The following is a 15272-nucleotide window of genomic DNA, read 5'->3' on the forward strand; positions in this document are numbered from 1 at the left end:
GAAATTATCCCACAGCAGGGACTGGTTCAAGTGCTGTTCATGATGATGTGGACAAAGAGAGCTCCAAGCTCTAGACTGCTCCTGGACCAGGAGCCCAGGTTAGTGTGGAGATAAGACTTTAGCAATTTGGAAGAAGAGTGATTTAGCAGAGAGTGCAGTTGTGTGGCTCACAGACAGAAGCAAGGCAAGATCTGTAGTGATGGTTGGAAAGGTTTAGTTGTAAGATAACTGGGAAAAGTAGACTTGTTTTTATTAAGAAAATGCTTTACTGTTAAAAAGGCAAAAAAATCAGAGGCGAATACAAGGTGAATAATTAGTTTATAAAGGGACCGAGTGTTTGGGTGCCATGAGCTATGCCTGAGCTTAAGACAGCCTTTGGTGGGCTTGGATCCTGATCCCTACTGGCTGCTCGAGTGTCAGCTGGGGGCTGCAGGGCATAAATGTGAATTCCCACCCCTCATGGGCAGCCCAGAGGTTGGAGTAAGACCTTGAAAATTGGTGGAATTTCCTTGAGCTTTCCCTGCCCTTGGGAACTGGGTTGCCCAACGGAAGGGGCAGGCAAATGGAGCCACAGCAATTTCCTGTGCTCACCCTTCGGCTGAATTCCCAGATGCTCAAAACCTTGGGACAAATTCATTCAGTGGCGTGTCCAGCCCAAGATCACAGATTTCAGTATTGGTGGCTCCTTCAGCAGTACAGGGTGAATCTGGCTTAGCTCAGCTCCAGGTTACGGATGGTAAAATGCAACTCACAGACATGGGCTGAGGTTTCTGCATGGGGGCTGCAGGGCCTGAAGTGCTGGGGGATGGTGGGGGTGGAGGGGAGAGTTCTGGGAGGGTACCCAGAAATCCATGGACCGAGTGCTCTGCTGCCCCCAGCCCTGGGACCAAGCCGCAGCCAGCCCCTGACCCTCAGAGCTGGACATGTTCCTTGACAGAAGATGTTATAGATACATATATTATTGGCTTTTTTCAAATATTAAAATGAATGTTATATGTATAATATTGGAAAACTTTGCTGTATTGATACAGTTTCTTTTATTTCTCTTATTGATAAAAATCGTGATATAATATATATATATATATATATTAAGCTGTAGCATGGTATTAAAATAAAGACTGGTTTTGTTCATATAACCCAGAGACTGAAAAGATAGTCATAAACCCTCCTTGCATTCTTAAATTATCTTATCCAAATGAAGACAGCGGTGACCAGAGCTCCAAGGGAGGAATTTATTGAACTTCTGTTATCGTGGAGTGTGAGACTCAACGGAGCCAAGAAGATTGATCTGTTGGTGAGGCGGGAGTTGAAGCTAAACAAAAGAACATCTAAAACTTAAGAGGAATGTTTCAATCATACATAAGCATTTATGAATATGCAAGAGATTTCTCTTTTTAAGAGACAATCCTTTGTTAGTAAGGTGTGTTCCTGGCTGAATGCTGAGGCATTCAGCCGTATTTGTTCGTTTTCCTTTGTCTCCTAATTGTCTTCCTATTAAACTTCTTAAATTTTATATTAAAAAAAATGTGAACCTCATTTTTCACAAAGGGATGGAGTCAAACTCCTGGTGCCAGAAGATGCTGTGAGGAGAAACAGCTGAAGACTGAAAATTGGAAAGCTCAAGATTGATGTTGGGATTTTTCCTTTTTTTTTTAAGGCTGAAGGATAGGGGACTGTGGGATGATCATCCCACAGTGGGGTGGGATGTCCATCCTGGAGGAGTTCAGGGTGGAGCAACAGCAAAGCTGTGTCAGTCACTGAGGAGGACCAGGACTGGGGCCATCAGGGGCTCCTGCTCCTCCAAGCAACAATTGTTTGGTCTAAACTCGTGAAACAGCAGGTGGCTGTGCCTCACTTTGCCTGAAGCCTTAGTCCTCCCCACCAGATCAGATGGTGCATTTCTGCTGCCCTGGCCAGTGGGCACAGAGGGCTCCACAGCCCCTCCTATGGCCTGAGCTATCATGCTTTTGTTGTCTGAGCACTATGCTTTTGCATCCTACATCCCCAAGAACCACAGTGGGGCGGCACCAGCACTTCCAAGAGCAAATTAATCATCTCCCAGACATTATCAACCACTCACAAAACAGCACTGCTGAGGTCAGTGCAGGTTCAGGGGAGTTCTGAACCTGCATCATAAGGCCCAAAAGCTCTGTTGAACCTGAGTGTGTTTCACACTAGGTGATTACGATTGACCAGAAGCTTTCACGTTTCAGCACAAACAGAACAGGATGTGCAGCTGCAGCAGGGCGAGTATCTGCGAGTTTACACTGCGAGGGCACAGCAGGAAATCATGGGGGGACACAGAGGGGCTCAGTTGGGCCATGAGTTCAGAAGCTGCTGAGAGCAAATACTGAGGAACTTCCTCAGGGCTGGATTGCAGGGAAGGGGGTACATGTGTACATCAGAGGGTTCTGACCTCAGGCAGCAAGGGTGGGGGACTGGGCAGTGGTGGGGTGGGGCGAGGGTGGATGGTGCTGGCTGAGACAAGGAGTGTTTGCTTTGAAAGGTGAATGGTACACACTCACAGTTTGGGCAATTAATGTCCCATAACAGCAGCAGATGATAGGGCTGGGGATGGAGATGGAACAGAGCTGGGGCTGCTCCCACTCATAACCCAGGCCAAGCACAGACAGGCTGGGCAGTGCTGGTGTGGGGCAGAGCTGGTGTGGAGCAGTGTTGGGTGTGAGGCTGTGCTGGTATGGGTCAGTGTTGGATGCAGCACTATGTTGGGCAGGTCCATGAGCATCACACCTCCCCACCTCTGCCCATCACATCCAACACCATGCACCTGCTGAAGGCTCTGGTGTTGCTACAACTGAGGAGGCACCCTAGGACACTCCCCCTTCACTGAGACCACCCTGGGGATGGTGCCTGTCCAGCCTCAACCTACGAATCCTATCATCTATGCTCCCACTTGCAAATGCTATCCATTGATCCCACTTGTGCACCCATAAAACCCATGTGATGCCCAAAGTGCTTTGAGTGCTCTCAGGGATTTTGCTGGCCCTGGTGCCCAGGGCACCCCAGGGCCCTGAAGGGACTCAGCTGGGTGACCTGTGATTGAGTGAAAAGGAGAAACCCTCTCTAGTGTGTGTACATGGAAGCGACAGCAACTGCAGTCCCATCACCTCGCAGCCCTTCAATGCAGCACTGCCAGGAGCAACCCCAGTACCAGGACCTGAACACCAGCACCCACCCTTAGAACAGGGCCAAGGGCAAGCCAACAGGATCTGGCAAGGGCAGGAATTGCCACCCTGGGTGCTCTGAGGCCCCTCCATGGAAGGGAGGGCAGAGCTGGCCAATGGCTACCTGAGCATGAGAGCATCCAAACAATGGTGACAGCGGTAAGGGGCAGGTAAATGGAGTTCACTTCTCCTGAAGGCAGGAAGGGGTTAGGTCAGGGGAGGAGAGGGGCTCAACCTAGGACAGTTCTGGGTCACACATAGCTCTGGTGGCAGCTCTCCATGGTCAGAAACTGAAAAGGTGTTCCTGCAGCTGCTCAATCTCCATGGGGACCAGCAGCTTGGGACGCTGGGATGGGTGCCCCACATTCTGGGGATATGGGTCTGGGATGGCAGCACTCAGGAAGTCAGCCTGGCTGGGGGCTATCCACCATGAGGCTGTGGATGCCATGTCCTGGGGAGTTCCCCACACATGTTCTGTGGCAGTGATGGGACAATGGTTTCTTTGAAGTGCTCCCTGGGGAACAGCCAGCCAGGCTCAGCCAGAGCCCAGAGCCCTGATCTGGACCATGTTAGCACCACCCTCCAACAATGCCCTGTCTTGGACACAGGGTGGGGAATCCTGACCCAAGAACCAAGTCCCTTCCAGACAGCAGCAGCATGGGCCAAGCCCTTTGGGACTGAACCCCAAGGATGGGGAATCTGCCCAGCCAGGAGAAGCCACTCAGCATTCCAGCAGCATCTACTGACACCTCGTGATCTCCACTGCCCACTCAGGCAGCCGGGTGCCCAGCTGTGAGCTCATCCAATACCCCATGTACCTGTTTCCAGGCTGGTGGGAATGCTGAGCCTTCTCTCCTTTCCCCACAGCCCCCAGTGGCTTCCAGGCCCTGGCCCTCTGTGACTTCCCCTCCAGGGTGGGGGTAGCCACTGCCCTGAGGATTGGGTGTAGATGATAAATGCAAAAAGCAAGCAGGGAACACAGCCTGTATGAAACTAAGTCACACAAGCTTCTCACTTTGGCCTGAGAAAGCATGAGGAAAAATCCAAACAATCCTTGGAGAAAGACAACAATCTTTGCAGGTGTTGTTTAGGATCCTTGTTGTTTACTTGCAAGAAACAGTCAAGGGGTGGTGTTCCACTTGACCAATGATAATGATGTGTAAGTTTAATGACCAATGAGAGTTTTACCTCTTGGACCTGCCTATAAAAGAAGAACAAAGATAATAAAACTTGCTCTCTTAGACAACGCAGCTAAGAGAGTCTGTGTCATACTTCTTGCCGTTCCTAATATAGTGTGACAATCGGGGAGCAGCCGTGCATCCTCTCTGAGTAGGTCTCTGCACTCCTGACCAGTGTCCAGCCTGTGAGGCCATGGTGGTGGCACCAATCCTGTGTCTCTTCCCCCCCATCCTGCAGCCTCAGCCACTCAGGATGGCTCATGTCTCTTCCCCAAAGGGATAGGGAGTGGTGGCTGGTGGCATCCAAGGTTTTTGGCAAGGAGTGCCACATCCCCAGGAGTTGTGTGGCTAAGATCAATCATGGATATATGTTGCTAAAGGACACGGAATGATTCACATGGGCACAACTCAACAGTATGACAGGAAAAGAAGTAACTTTATTTTCTCACTCCAGTATTTATAGATTCTTGACAATGACCAGGGATTGGATAAGTTACCACACTCCCAATCACACTGGCCATGTGAAACGTCTGTCAAAGACGTTTCTTAGAAGGAATATGTAAACACTTATGTTTATAGTTACTTTCCTGGGAAAGTAACTAAAACTATGAAAACAAGACCAGAAGTTTAATTTTCAGGGCAACAGATATGTGCTGAGAAAAATCTGTCCAAAGGAGGGCCCCAAGGAACATGGCTCCACCACAGAACCTGTCCAACCCTGAGGCCAGATTCTTGCCACTGCTGCAGGGTGTCCTGCCCTGAGCAGTGGCTGGGGCTTGGGGAGATGGCATGGCATGCTGGAGTGTCCCGAGGACACTGGGTGCTGGAGTGTCCCTGGAAGCCAGGAGAGGCTCTGCCAGTGCCCACCGTCTGCACAGGTGGCGGTACAAGGGCATCAGCCAGCAGAAGGAGCAGCTGCTCCATCCAGGCAACCACAGTAGATCCTTCCTGATACAGGAGAGCTAGACCAGGCCAGGTGAGTGCCCTCAGACCCATCTCCATTACTGTCCCAGTCCTCCCCAGTAAGGTACCAAGGAGTAAAAGGGAATGATCTTCCCTTGCCACATGTAATGGCAATGGCCCTGCCTACAGGGCTGCTTCCTGCTGTTGCTGCTCCCCACTCTGTGCTGAGCCCCTTCTGTGGGGCCTCAAAAGAGCAAACCACTATCAGGCTCCTGAAGCTTTGGGTTACGCAGAGAAGTGACAAGACTCAGCCTGCAAAAAGAAACAGGGCCCCATCACACCAAGGGGATCACACCTGTGAGGAGATCCTACCGGATGCCACTGTGCAGGTGACTTGTGGCACCAATGCCACCTGATGTACCAGCCATTCCCTATCACCTACATTGTTTTGAAGGTGCTCATGGCATGGGGCTGGCACAGAAGTGCTTGCAGGCACAAAGCCCAAGGGGATAAAGGTGATGCCTGCTGCTTCTGTAGGATGGTTGAACCCCTGCAGTGTGTGTGAGTGCATCAGGCAGTGGGGCTGAGCACGACAGGGGCCTGGGACAACTCAGCCAAGTGCCCTTTGCCTGTGCCTGCCAGGCTGCTATTTGGTGTGCTGTGGTGATTGCACTGCCTGGGCCTCAGTGACTCACTGCTGCATCCACTGGCTGGACAATTGATATCTTTACATCTCACCCCAGCTCACCTTCCCCAGCCTGCACAACTTGGTGGACCACTACTGCTGGTAATGGCCCACCAGCCCCCTGGCACCCTGAGCAGTGTGTGGGGAGATGTTCCATGCCCTGAAAGGATGGAGGGGGAAAAGGTGGCAGCTGGTCACCCCCTGCCCAGGTGCACCCAGGTTGGGGGCCAAGGGGTGAACCCCGTTGATGCTGTTGGGTCCCTGCCCAGAGTTCAGCGAGGGGCTCTGCTGCCCCCTCAGCAAGCCCTGCTCCATGGAAGGGCCAAGGGTGGCCCCAGCCCCCACAGCACTCACTGTCATCAAGAAGCCATTGCTCCACTGGGACAAGACTGGGAGGTGGGGGCAGCTGGGACAGGGGCTGGGGCTCCCCCACCTGACCCTCAAGGAGATGTAGGCTGCCTGCTGACTGCCCTATCTGCTCTCAGGCAGCTCCTTCCTGTTCTTGGAGACCACATCCCCACTGGAGGACTCCCATCAGGCAGGGCCTGCGGGCAGCCATCAGCTCTTACCTGATTGTCTCAGAGACTGACACCCCCAAGCTGGACCCCACAGGAAAGGTGGTGAAGAACAGCAAGAACAACTGAGAATAGGGCCCCACTTGGCCACAGCTCTGTGGTGGACACCCATCCCCCAGCTCAGCCTTCTGCTTTCAGCCACAGTCTTTGTTGCTGCTGGGGCCCATTGCCTGGAACTTGGGGCAACCAAGACCAATGTGGAGCCAGGCAAGCAGCGATGCTGGAGGAGGCAGCTGCCTGAGGGTCTGTCCTTCCCTCACTGGACATTTTGGGAAAGGATGCATGAGCACCCTGGGCCTCACCCAACACCCAAGGGGGGAGGAGGCAGAGGCTGTACAGGGGAGCCCTGCCTGCCCCACATGCTACAATGGGACCCCTGGCATCTGTACTTCCACAGCAGCAGAGAGAGGATGGAAATGTTCAACAAACCAAATCTTGGACCAGGTGGAGGAACAGCCCAACCTCATTGGACCTCCCAAGTTCAAGCACAACTGTTTTAGTGGCCAGGGTGCAGGCCTGCAAGCAGCAGCCATGGACCCTCAGACTGCTCTCATCCCCATAATTCACCACTCTGCTTGCTGGGACCAGCAGCCGGGGGGAACCAACCCCTGACTGTGCCCAAAACAGCTGATTTTAAAACCTTTTAATGCATGGATTGTAAATTTCATAAATCAGGATCCTGCTGGACATGCAGGAATAACCACCTGTAGTGTCTCAATTAAAAGGCACTTCGTTCACAGCTAAGGCTTGGTGAACATACTGTGACTTGCCCATGGAACTGATTTCACTGCCACAACCTGGGGGGATTTGTTCCTGCCATAGCCCTCGGCCCCAGCTGGAGTGAGCAGGCAGCCACTGGCTGTGGTCTTCAGACAACTCTCTTTGGGCAAATTCATGAGCCCAGTAGGTTTAAAAGTGTAATTTGACATGCACAACTGCTGTTCTAGTAACAATGGGGAAAGAAATGGGTCTGTGCCAGAAATAAATTATTCAGAGAAGTAGAATGCAAATACTCGTGTACAACCCTATCCCAGCTACACGGCAGGGCTAAGGGGCCTGAACAGCAGCAGAAAGGCCTCAGAACAGCCACACTTCCAAGCCTCTACTTTCAACAGGCTCTTATCAGCAAAGCTAGACCTTCCTCTGCAGCCAGAGGTGGTGCAGAAGCAATTTTGTTACTTGGCACTATCCCATTCTTCCCTCTCTGCACCCTGAGGCCAGTGAAGCAAGACCTCCTCTAAGCCAAAAGGTGAAGGTCTCCTGCTTGGATATGCTCCAATTCCTTCCTCATTTTCCTGACTGATGAGCTCAATCTTGCAACCTACTGAAACAGAGAAATTAAGAATTAGGAAAATTAGGAAATTCAGAATTAGGAATCAAGCATCAAGAAATGCTTTGACTAAAAGGGGGGTGGGGTGGGGCCTGATAAAACCGTATGAAATGCTTACTGTTCCCACAAGAACAGGGAGAGAGCAAGGCTACAAGGTGAGATAAAGAGCTAGAATGTGCAAACAGGATGCAAGGACAAAGGCACTACAGGATAAGGGGGTTCTTTGGACCCCTAAGCTGGGAGAAATGGTATCAAAATCTGAAAGATGGTTAAAGGACTAAAAGGAGCATGTGCAAGGTGAAAAGTTCAGCTGAGAGGAAGATTGCTGACTTCATCCCCAAAGACCCCCAGACGACCCTCAGAGTGACCAACAATGAACAGTTCGCAGTTGCAAAGAGGCATGGAGCTAATTTTAATATGAAGCAGGAGCAGGTGGCGTTAAGAAATGAATATGTATTAGGTGCTTTGTGTAGCCCTAGTTTGTAGAGAATAAAAAGAGAGGGGCAAGTCTCCAAGGGGGTGCATGTTTTTGGAGGAGATATCCTGTTGCATTCCAGAGCAGCAGGATCAGGTACAGGAAGGCTACAGCAACCAGCGACCATCATGAGACTCCAGCGAGATGGGCTTCTGCTCCGACAACCATTTATTCAGCACACGAACGAACTCAGATCCAGAGACAGAGAGCCTCGAACAGAGGCAGGGTGATGGGTTTTGAGGGACAGAACCAGAGAGGAATTTAAGGTCAAGGACCACTAGGAACCCAGCAAGAGAGAAAGCCCAGGGGCTCAAACACAATCAGAACACCCTGGGCTGATGCCCCACGAGGTCTGGGGTAGGGTAACTCTTCCTAGGCTCACAGGGCACATGCCCTGAGACAGAGGAATGGAATTCACTCTTTCCAGGCTTTAAAGCCACACATCTCACTTTAACAATGCTTATCTGAAACTAAATCTTTGTCTCCCTGGGCGGGTGGCACCTCGCAAACTGGCCCTTTTGAAAATTAAATTTTGATTAGAAGCTTAGAATGTTTCCAAAACTTACACCATAAAAAACCCAAACCCCCCACAAAGCACCCATCTTGCTTTGTGGGACACCAAGAACACAAGCACCCAACAACAAAGTACATTAAGCAAACAAGCACAAAGAAATTAGAAAAAACCACTTAGATCTCAGACAACAGCTGAATTAAGCAGTGGTGATAATTAATAAAAACATAAATGATTTTTAGTTCAGTCTCTTCTAGCTCTTGATTTTCTTTTAGGAAGGGTGCAGTTCGCTGATCTCCTCTTACGAGGGGCAGAGTTTTTAGTGTTCAACCTCGGCTCCTGTTCTGAAGATACAGGCGTCACCGCTTTAGGGGGTGATGATCCCGGAGGGGCTGTTACCCACGATGGAAAAGGCACAGCCCCCAGAGGTGGAGCCGCTGGAGAAAGGGGTGGGACCAGAGGAGGAGCGAGTTACCGGGGGGAAGAGAAGGCTTAAGGACCACAAAGGAAGGAGAAAGGCAGGAAAAAGGGATCTCAGACAGCATTGCCAGTGTCATCTTGGGAAGGGGGGAGGGTCTGGGACAGCATGATATTTTCATTTTCCCAGACAGGGAACGGGGAATATGGAAAGACAGGGGGTGAAGGAGGACACGGAACAGCGGGCAGACAGCAGCAGACCTGCATCACTCTGGATGTTCTCCGTCCCTTGCCTGCCTTCAGGAAAACAGGGGATGGGATGGCAGAACGACACAGGGTAATGGGGAGTCAGCAGTAGCCCCGAGACATCTTGGCATTTTTCACCCTTTGTCCTGCCCTTAGGAACAGAGGAAAGGGGAAGATATGGGGAGGTATACACTAAAAAGCTTCACAGAAGCCAAAAAACAGTTCACAGAAAGAACCATACTATCCATACTCATCCATATTGTTAATATTGTTTATGAAAGTCTTTCCCATGTGTAAAAAAATATAAAACCATCCATAATACGTCTCATTGGGTGATGTAAGATGTTTGTCCCAGTGTCTGGTCTCTCGGCCCCCTACACCTCTGTAAGCTCTTTTCCCCCCATGCCTCTGAGGCATTCTCAATGTGGCCCTGCTGCCAGGGCTCTCGAGTCCTCCTTTCTAAGGCGGGAGTCTCGCCGGCTCTCAAACCATCAGCCGGGGATTTACGGAGTGTCCATAGAGCCGATCTTGCTGTTCTCCTGGTGCCTCACTGGATGCCTGCATTCTCCACCATTTGTTGTGTTCTGGGGCAGCAGGATCATGTCCAGGCAAGCTGCAGTTACCAGTGGCTGACATGAGACTCCAGCAAGGTGGGCTTTTGCTCAGGAAACCCTTTATTCAACACACGAACAAACTCAGCTTAAATCCAGAGATGGTGAGCCCCAGAGGCAGGGTGATGTCTTCGTGGGACAGAACCAGGGTGGAGTTTAAGGTCAGGGTCTAATAGGAGCACAGCAAGAGAGAAACCCCAGGGGCTCAAACCCCATCAGAACTCTCTGGACTGACACCCCACGAGGGGTCTGGGGTGGAGCAGCTCTTCCTGGGCCTCACAGGGCACATCCCCTGAGGCAGAGGAATGGAATTCACTCTTTCCAGGATTTAAAGCCACGCCCCTCAGTTTAACAATGCTTATCTGAAACTAAATCTTTGTCTCCCTGGGTGGGGAGCACCTCACAATTTCCCCATGCACCTCAGCGCTGAATACATGCCTACTCATAACTTACTCTTGTGGGTTATAGAGTTTTCTTTCTGCATATCACTACCATCACTTTCTCATTTCCTTCTCCACCCAGAGTTTTACAGACCAGCTCAGCCTCAGCCTCCAGCCCCCCGGCCTCAGCACAGAATAGGCTGGGGTTTGTTCCAGGCCTTGTCCTGCTGTTGTCATGCTTGGGGTCCCAAGGCAACTCAGAGGAGTTTTGCATCCTTTAGTTTTGTTATTGACCCACATTGTGTGAACCAACATGGCTCTTGGATTCCTCCCTCCATCACCAACCTACACCCAGGTTGTTGGATGCATTAACATAAAGGTCCACAGTCAAGAGCCTGCTGCTCTGGCATTTGTAACTTGGAGCCAGGTAAAATGGGACAGATGTGGTTGTAAAGGCTGTTCAAACCCTTCCCCATCACCAGCAGCCTCTGAGCCTTCCAACTTCCCTATTCCAAAAATCTTGTCCTGGGCATACGCACTCATGCTGGGAAATGTTTTCCCAGGGCACTGCCAGGCCTATTCCCTGCCTCTCATGGTTGAATGCTGCAGCCTCTGAACACCACGGGAACAAAGAAGATTTTAACTGGCAGCTGAAGCAAAGAACGGGCTCAACAGCTCCCAAGAGCAGCAGTGCTCTGCCAGCCAGAGGAGAGCAGAGAAGAGTGCTGACCATGGGGCTACTCTCCCAGGCAGTGCAGGACAGGGACAATGAAGGCTCTGGAGGGACAGAACAAGCCCCAGCGAGAATCACAAGTGCTGGGGCAGGGGAGGATCCATCAGCTACCCCAGCCATCCCAGTATGGGCAGCTGTGAAGACACAGCAGGTCTTCCCCAATGCTGTTCCAGGTGCCCAGGATCCTTACAGGGAAAGGAGCTTCCCAGCTGCTCCCCAGTGTTCAGGGCACCTTGTGATTATGACTCCTGGCCACTTTGGCTAGATCAGGCACACAGTGGACAGCACAGACCTCCCCAAGAAATGTGTCACCACTTCCTCTGGAGTGACAAGTGCTTCATGTTACAAACTCGTCCCAGGAGATGGGAGAAACCCAGACTCTTGTTAATAGATCCCCAGGGGTGGAGTAGAGTGAAATCACACTGAAATGCTCAGTGTTTATAAATACATGTACACAGGGTTTATTTTTTAACAAATTGGTTGCAAAGGAAAGCAGGTATGTAGCCGTTTTGATTATCTGTAGTAATATAACAGTATGAAAGCATTGCAAAATTGTCACCAAAACCGCAGGAGTAAAAGAAACTCAATATCATCTTTCAAGTGTTAGAGAATCAAGCATTACTTTATTCCAGACAGGATGTGCAGTAGAAGTCATTCCAGCTCATCTATTTCTTTGCCAGACTTATCACATATTTATACATTTAAAACCCAAAGAAATTCTCATTCATTGATTCTACATTATACAGTTCTCAGTACCCAATCTGCTATTGGATCATTTGACCTTCAATGCTAATTTGGTCCTCATTCTTTGGTTCTTTTATTAATCTTTCCCAGGACCAGATGACACCAATGAAGGCATATTCATTAATGTCCGTTTAGCTTCTCTGTATCATCTCAATACTCCTGTAGATGTTGATTTTTGTTGATTGAAGCCTATCAGGCCTCACTGAGCAAAATTCAAACCCTAGTGAATAAAGTCTGTTGAAGAGAAACCTCAGTTCCACACTCACCCTTTCCCCCACTTTGGCAAAGGCAAACAAACACATGACTAAAGTCACTTCTAAAATTTTAAAAGTTATATCATTTCCAACAGCATGAAACCACAAAAATACCCAAGGACACGTATAAGGAAAGAGAGAGAAAAAGGAGGGAGGAAGGGAGAGAGAGAGGGATGAAGAATGTGAAAATCTCACCACCCAGTCGGCCTTCGATGAGTCTTGACTGCTGCAGCTTAGTCCTTTGGTCAAAGCGATGATCCATCAAGGGTGAGGGAAAGAAGCCCTGGGTTAATGTACACAGGCCAGAAATGCCCCTGAAAGGTACCATGAGGTACCTCCCCTCATGTGGGGAGCTTTCAGCCCTCTGGTGAAAAGCCTCAGAAATTAGTCTGTGAGCACTTTGGGAGTCCCTGAGGGTTTATGACACCTTACAAGGACATGACAGCTGCCTCTCAGACATTTGATCCAGGAATGCCCCATCAAACCTTCCCCTGACATGAGGCTCCATCCTGCCACAAGGTTTGTCTGTTACCTCACTCATAGCCTATCAGTCCAGCAAAGCACTTCAGTGCCTTTACAACTGAGGAATGCTTTGAGTCATTAACCCATAAAAGTCTAATCTCTCACACTTAGTGATATCTGGGTGTGCAACCTGGCCAGGCAAGACTATGCTCTGCCCCTCATCCCCATCAAACTAAACTGAGCATCTTTCCCTGCAGAAGTATTTGCTGGGATTCAAGGGATTTTGAGGAGCTGCAAAGCAGGAAAAGTGTCTTCATCAGCTCAGAGCCTCTGTGCAAAGGACACGGCTGTACCTGGAGCCCAGACTCAGACCAAGATCCACCTAACCTTCACCCCAATAGACCCAAGGGCACAGAAACCATCAGTTCAGGAGTCGGTCCTTCCCTGGTGTCCATTGTCACATCTGTATTGAAGATCCAAGACTTACTCACCTAGGCACCAGTCTGGAAGCTCAGAAGGTACACACAGCTTCCACACCCAAGCCCTTGCAGCCACCCAGAACTAGGTATGGAGCATATATATATATATATGTCCTAGTTTAGGGCAAATCAGGAAGGAAAACTCCAAATGGGGATCTCCACACGGAAATGCCCCTCCCCACCAACGGGTCTGGGAAAAGCAAAAAAAATTCCGTGGAGAGAAGTGGAAAAAGCTGTTTATTTAACAGAAATTGAGTAATATTAAATAATAAAACCTCTTGCTGTTCGATGGGATGGTAAGTCTAGGAAGAAAAGTCCTTTTCATGTGGTGCAGCTCAGCTCGCTCAGGTTCTTATCAGTCCCTCCAGCGCTGGAAAAGTGCCGAGGCCCAGGCCCCGCTGGGCCACAGGCGTGAGCTCCCGGGGTTTGGCTGGGTGTTCAGTCCAGAGCAGGCTTGCACAGATCCAAGAAAATTGAAAAAAACAAAGGTCTAGGGAACTCCTCTGCCTCAGCTAGCTAAAACTAACTAAAAGTCAGAGAGAAGCTCTGTCCCGCTGTCTGTCCGTGCTGCAGACACCACAGTCCAGGAGCGAGATATGTGGGAGTGATGTTTTTCCTTAACACACTGTGTGCTTCTTCTTCCCCCTCTCTTGCTCTCAAAGCCAGTCTTAAAGGTGCAGAACTTAATATATAACATAAACCAGACAATTGGGGATACCAGTATCATAAAGTCACCCCAGGACATTCCACCCCTTATTCCCATATCGTCAACTTATTATCAAAATTAATATATATATATATATATTTTAACCCTACAACACATACATTATATACAGACAAGGGCATTTATTCATAATCTTCACCCAACCATCAGATCTCCCTGAGGTACACATTGTGTTGTTCCATCTTTCCGCATTATCCACCATGTGCAACCCGGTCCTTGAGCAAAAACAACTCCACGAATGGGTTTGTCTGTACTCGAAGTAGAATTGATCCAAACTGTCTTTCCTAACAAACCTCTGAGATGTACTGCTGGGACTTTGTCTCCGTCTACTTTATGCAGGGGCTCGGATTGGGCTGGGCCTGCTCGATTGGTGGAACCTGGTTAACTATCCAGGTGGCCTTTGCTAGATGCTGCTCTCAGTTTTTGAAAGATCCCCCACCCAACGCTTTCAAGGTAGTCTTTAACAGTTCATTGTACCTCTTCACTTTCCCAGCAGCAGGTGCATGGTAGGGGATATGGTACACCCACTCAATGCCATGTTCCCTAGTCCAGCTGTTTATAAGGTTATTCTTGAAATGAGTCCCATTGTCTGACTCAATCCTCTCAGGGGTACCATGCCTCCAAAGGACCTGCTTTTCAAGTCCCAGGATGGTGTTACGGGCTGTAGCATGAGGCACAGGGTAGGTTTCCAACCATCCAGTTGTGGCTTCTACCATTGTGAGCACATAGCGCTTGCCTTGGCGGGTTTGGGGCAGTGTGATGTAATCAATCTGCCAGGCTTCCCCATATCTATATTTGGACCAACGCCCACCGTACCATAGCGGCTTCAACCGCTTGGCCTGCTTGATCATGGCACATGTCTCACAGTCATGGATAACCTGGGAAATACTGTCCATGGTTAGGTCCACCCCTCGGTCTCGTGCCCACTTATAGGTGGCATCTCTACCCTGAGTCTTGCTGTCTTTCAGTTCAAGCATCCGTTTTGCCAGAGCAGCAGTAGATTTTCCATCCCATCTTTTCATGTTTTCTCCACAGTCACGTAGGAAAAACCACAGCTCAGGTCAGAGTTTTTTCTCTCTATCTGGGGAACTTCTGCGTTGAGTACCAGGGCTCCTGGTCTGTACTGCTGAGACTGGAAGAAGGTCTTCCCTGAGTTTTTTGAAATTCTCCTCCATTTTGTCTTGGAAGTTTTGCATACATGTTTCCATAGCTGCAATTTTTGTCTGTATGGGGCCATGCACGGTATCTACATATGCTCGAAGTTTCTTCGCCATATCCAGCACAGTCTCCTCCCGGTCACCCTGCTTCATTGTTGCTAAAGCAGAAGCGTATTCTTGTGGCCCAAGTCGAACAAGTTTTCACCACATCACAGATGTACAT

General features: G+C 49.8%; 1 protein-coding gene across 1 annotated transcript; it reads left to right on the forward strand.

Moving 5' to 3' along the window:
- The first annotated feature begins 4623 nt into the window (after nucleotides 1-4623).
- On the forward strand, nucleotides 4624-6595 carry SLA2 (Src like adaptor 2). The gene is given in 6 exon segments (XM_086853424.1): nucleotides 4624-4721; nucleotides 5236-5339; nucleotides 5909-6049; nucleotides 6218-6347; nucleotides 6441-6476; nucleotides 6478-6595. Coding segments are annotated over 6 exon segments (627 nt in total).
- The last annotated feature ends 8677 nt before the right edge of the window (nucleotides 6596-15272 follow it).

The sequence above is a fragment of the Cyanistes caeruleus genome, chromosome 16 (genome assembly GCF_971803275.1).
Source record: "Cyanistes caeruleus chromosome 16, bCyaCae1.hap1.1, whole genome shotgun sequence".
In the NCBI taxonomy this organism is placed as follows: Eukaryota; Metazoa; Chordata; class Aves; order Passeriformes; family Paridae; genus Cyanistes; species Cyanistes caeruleus.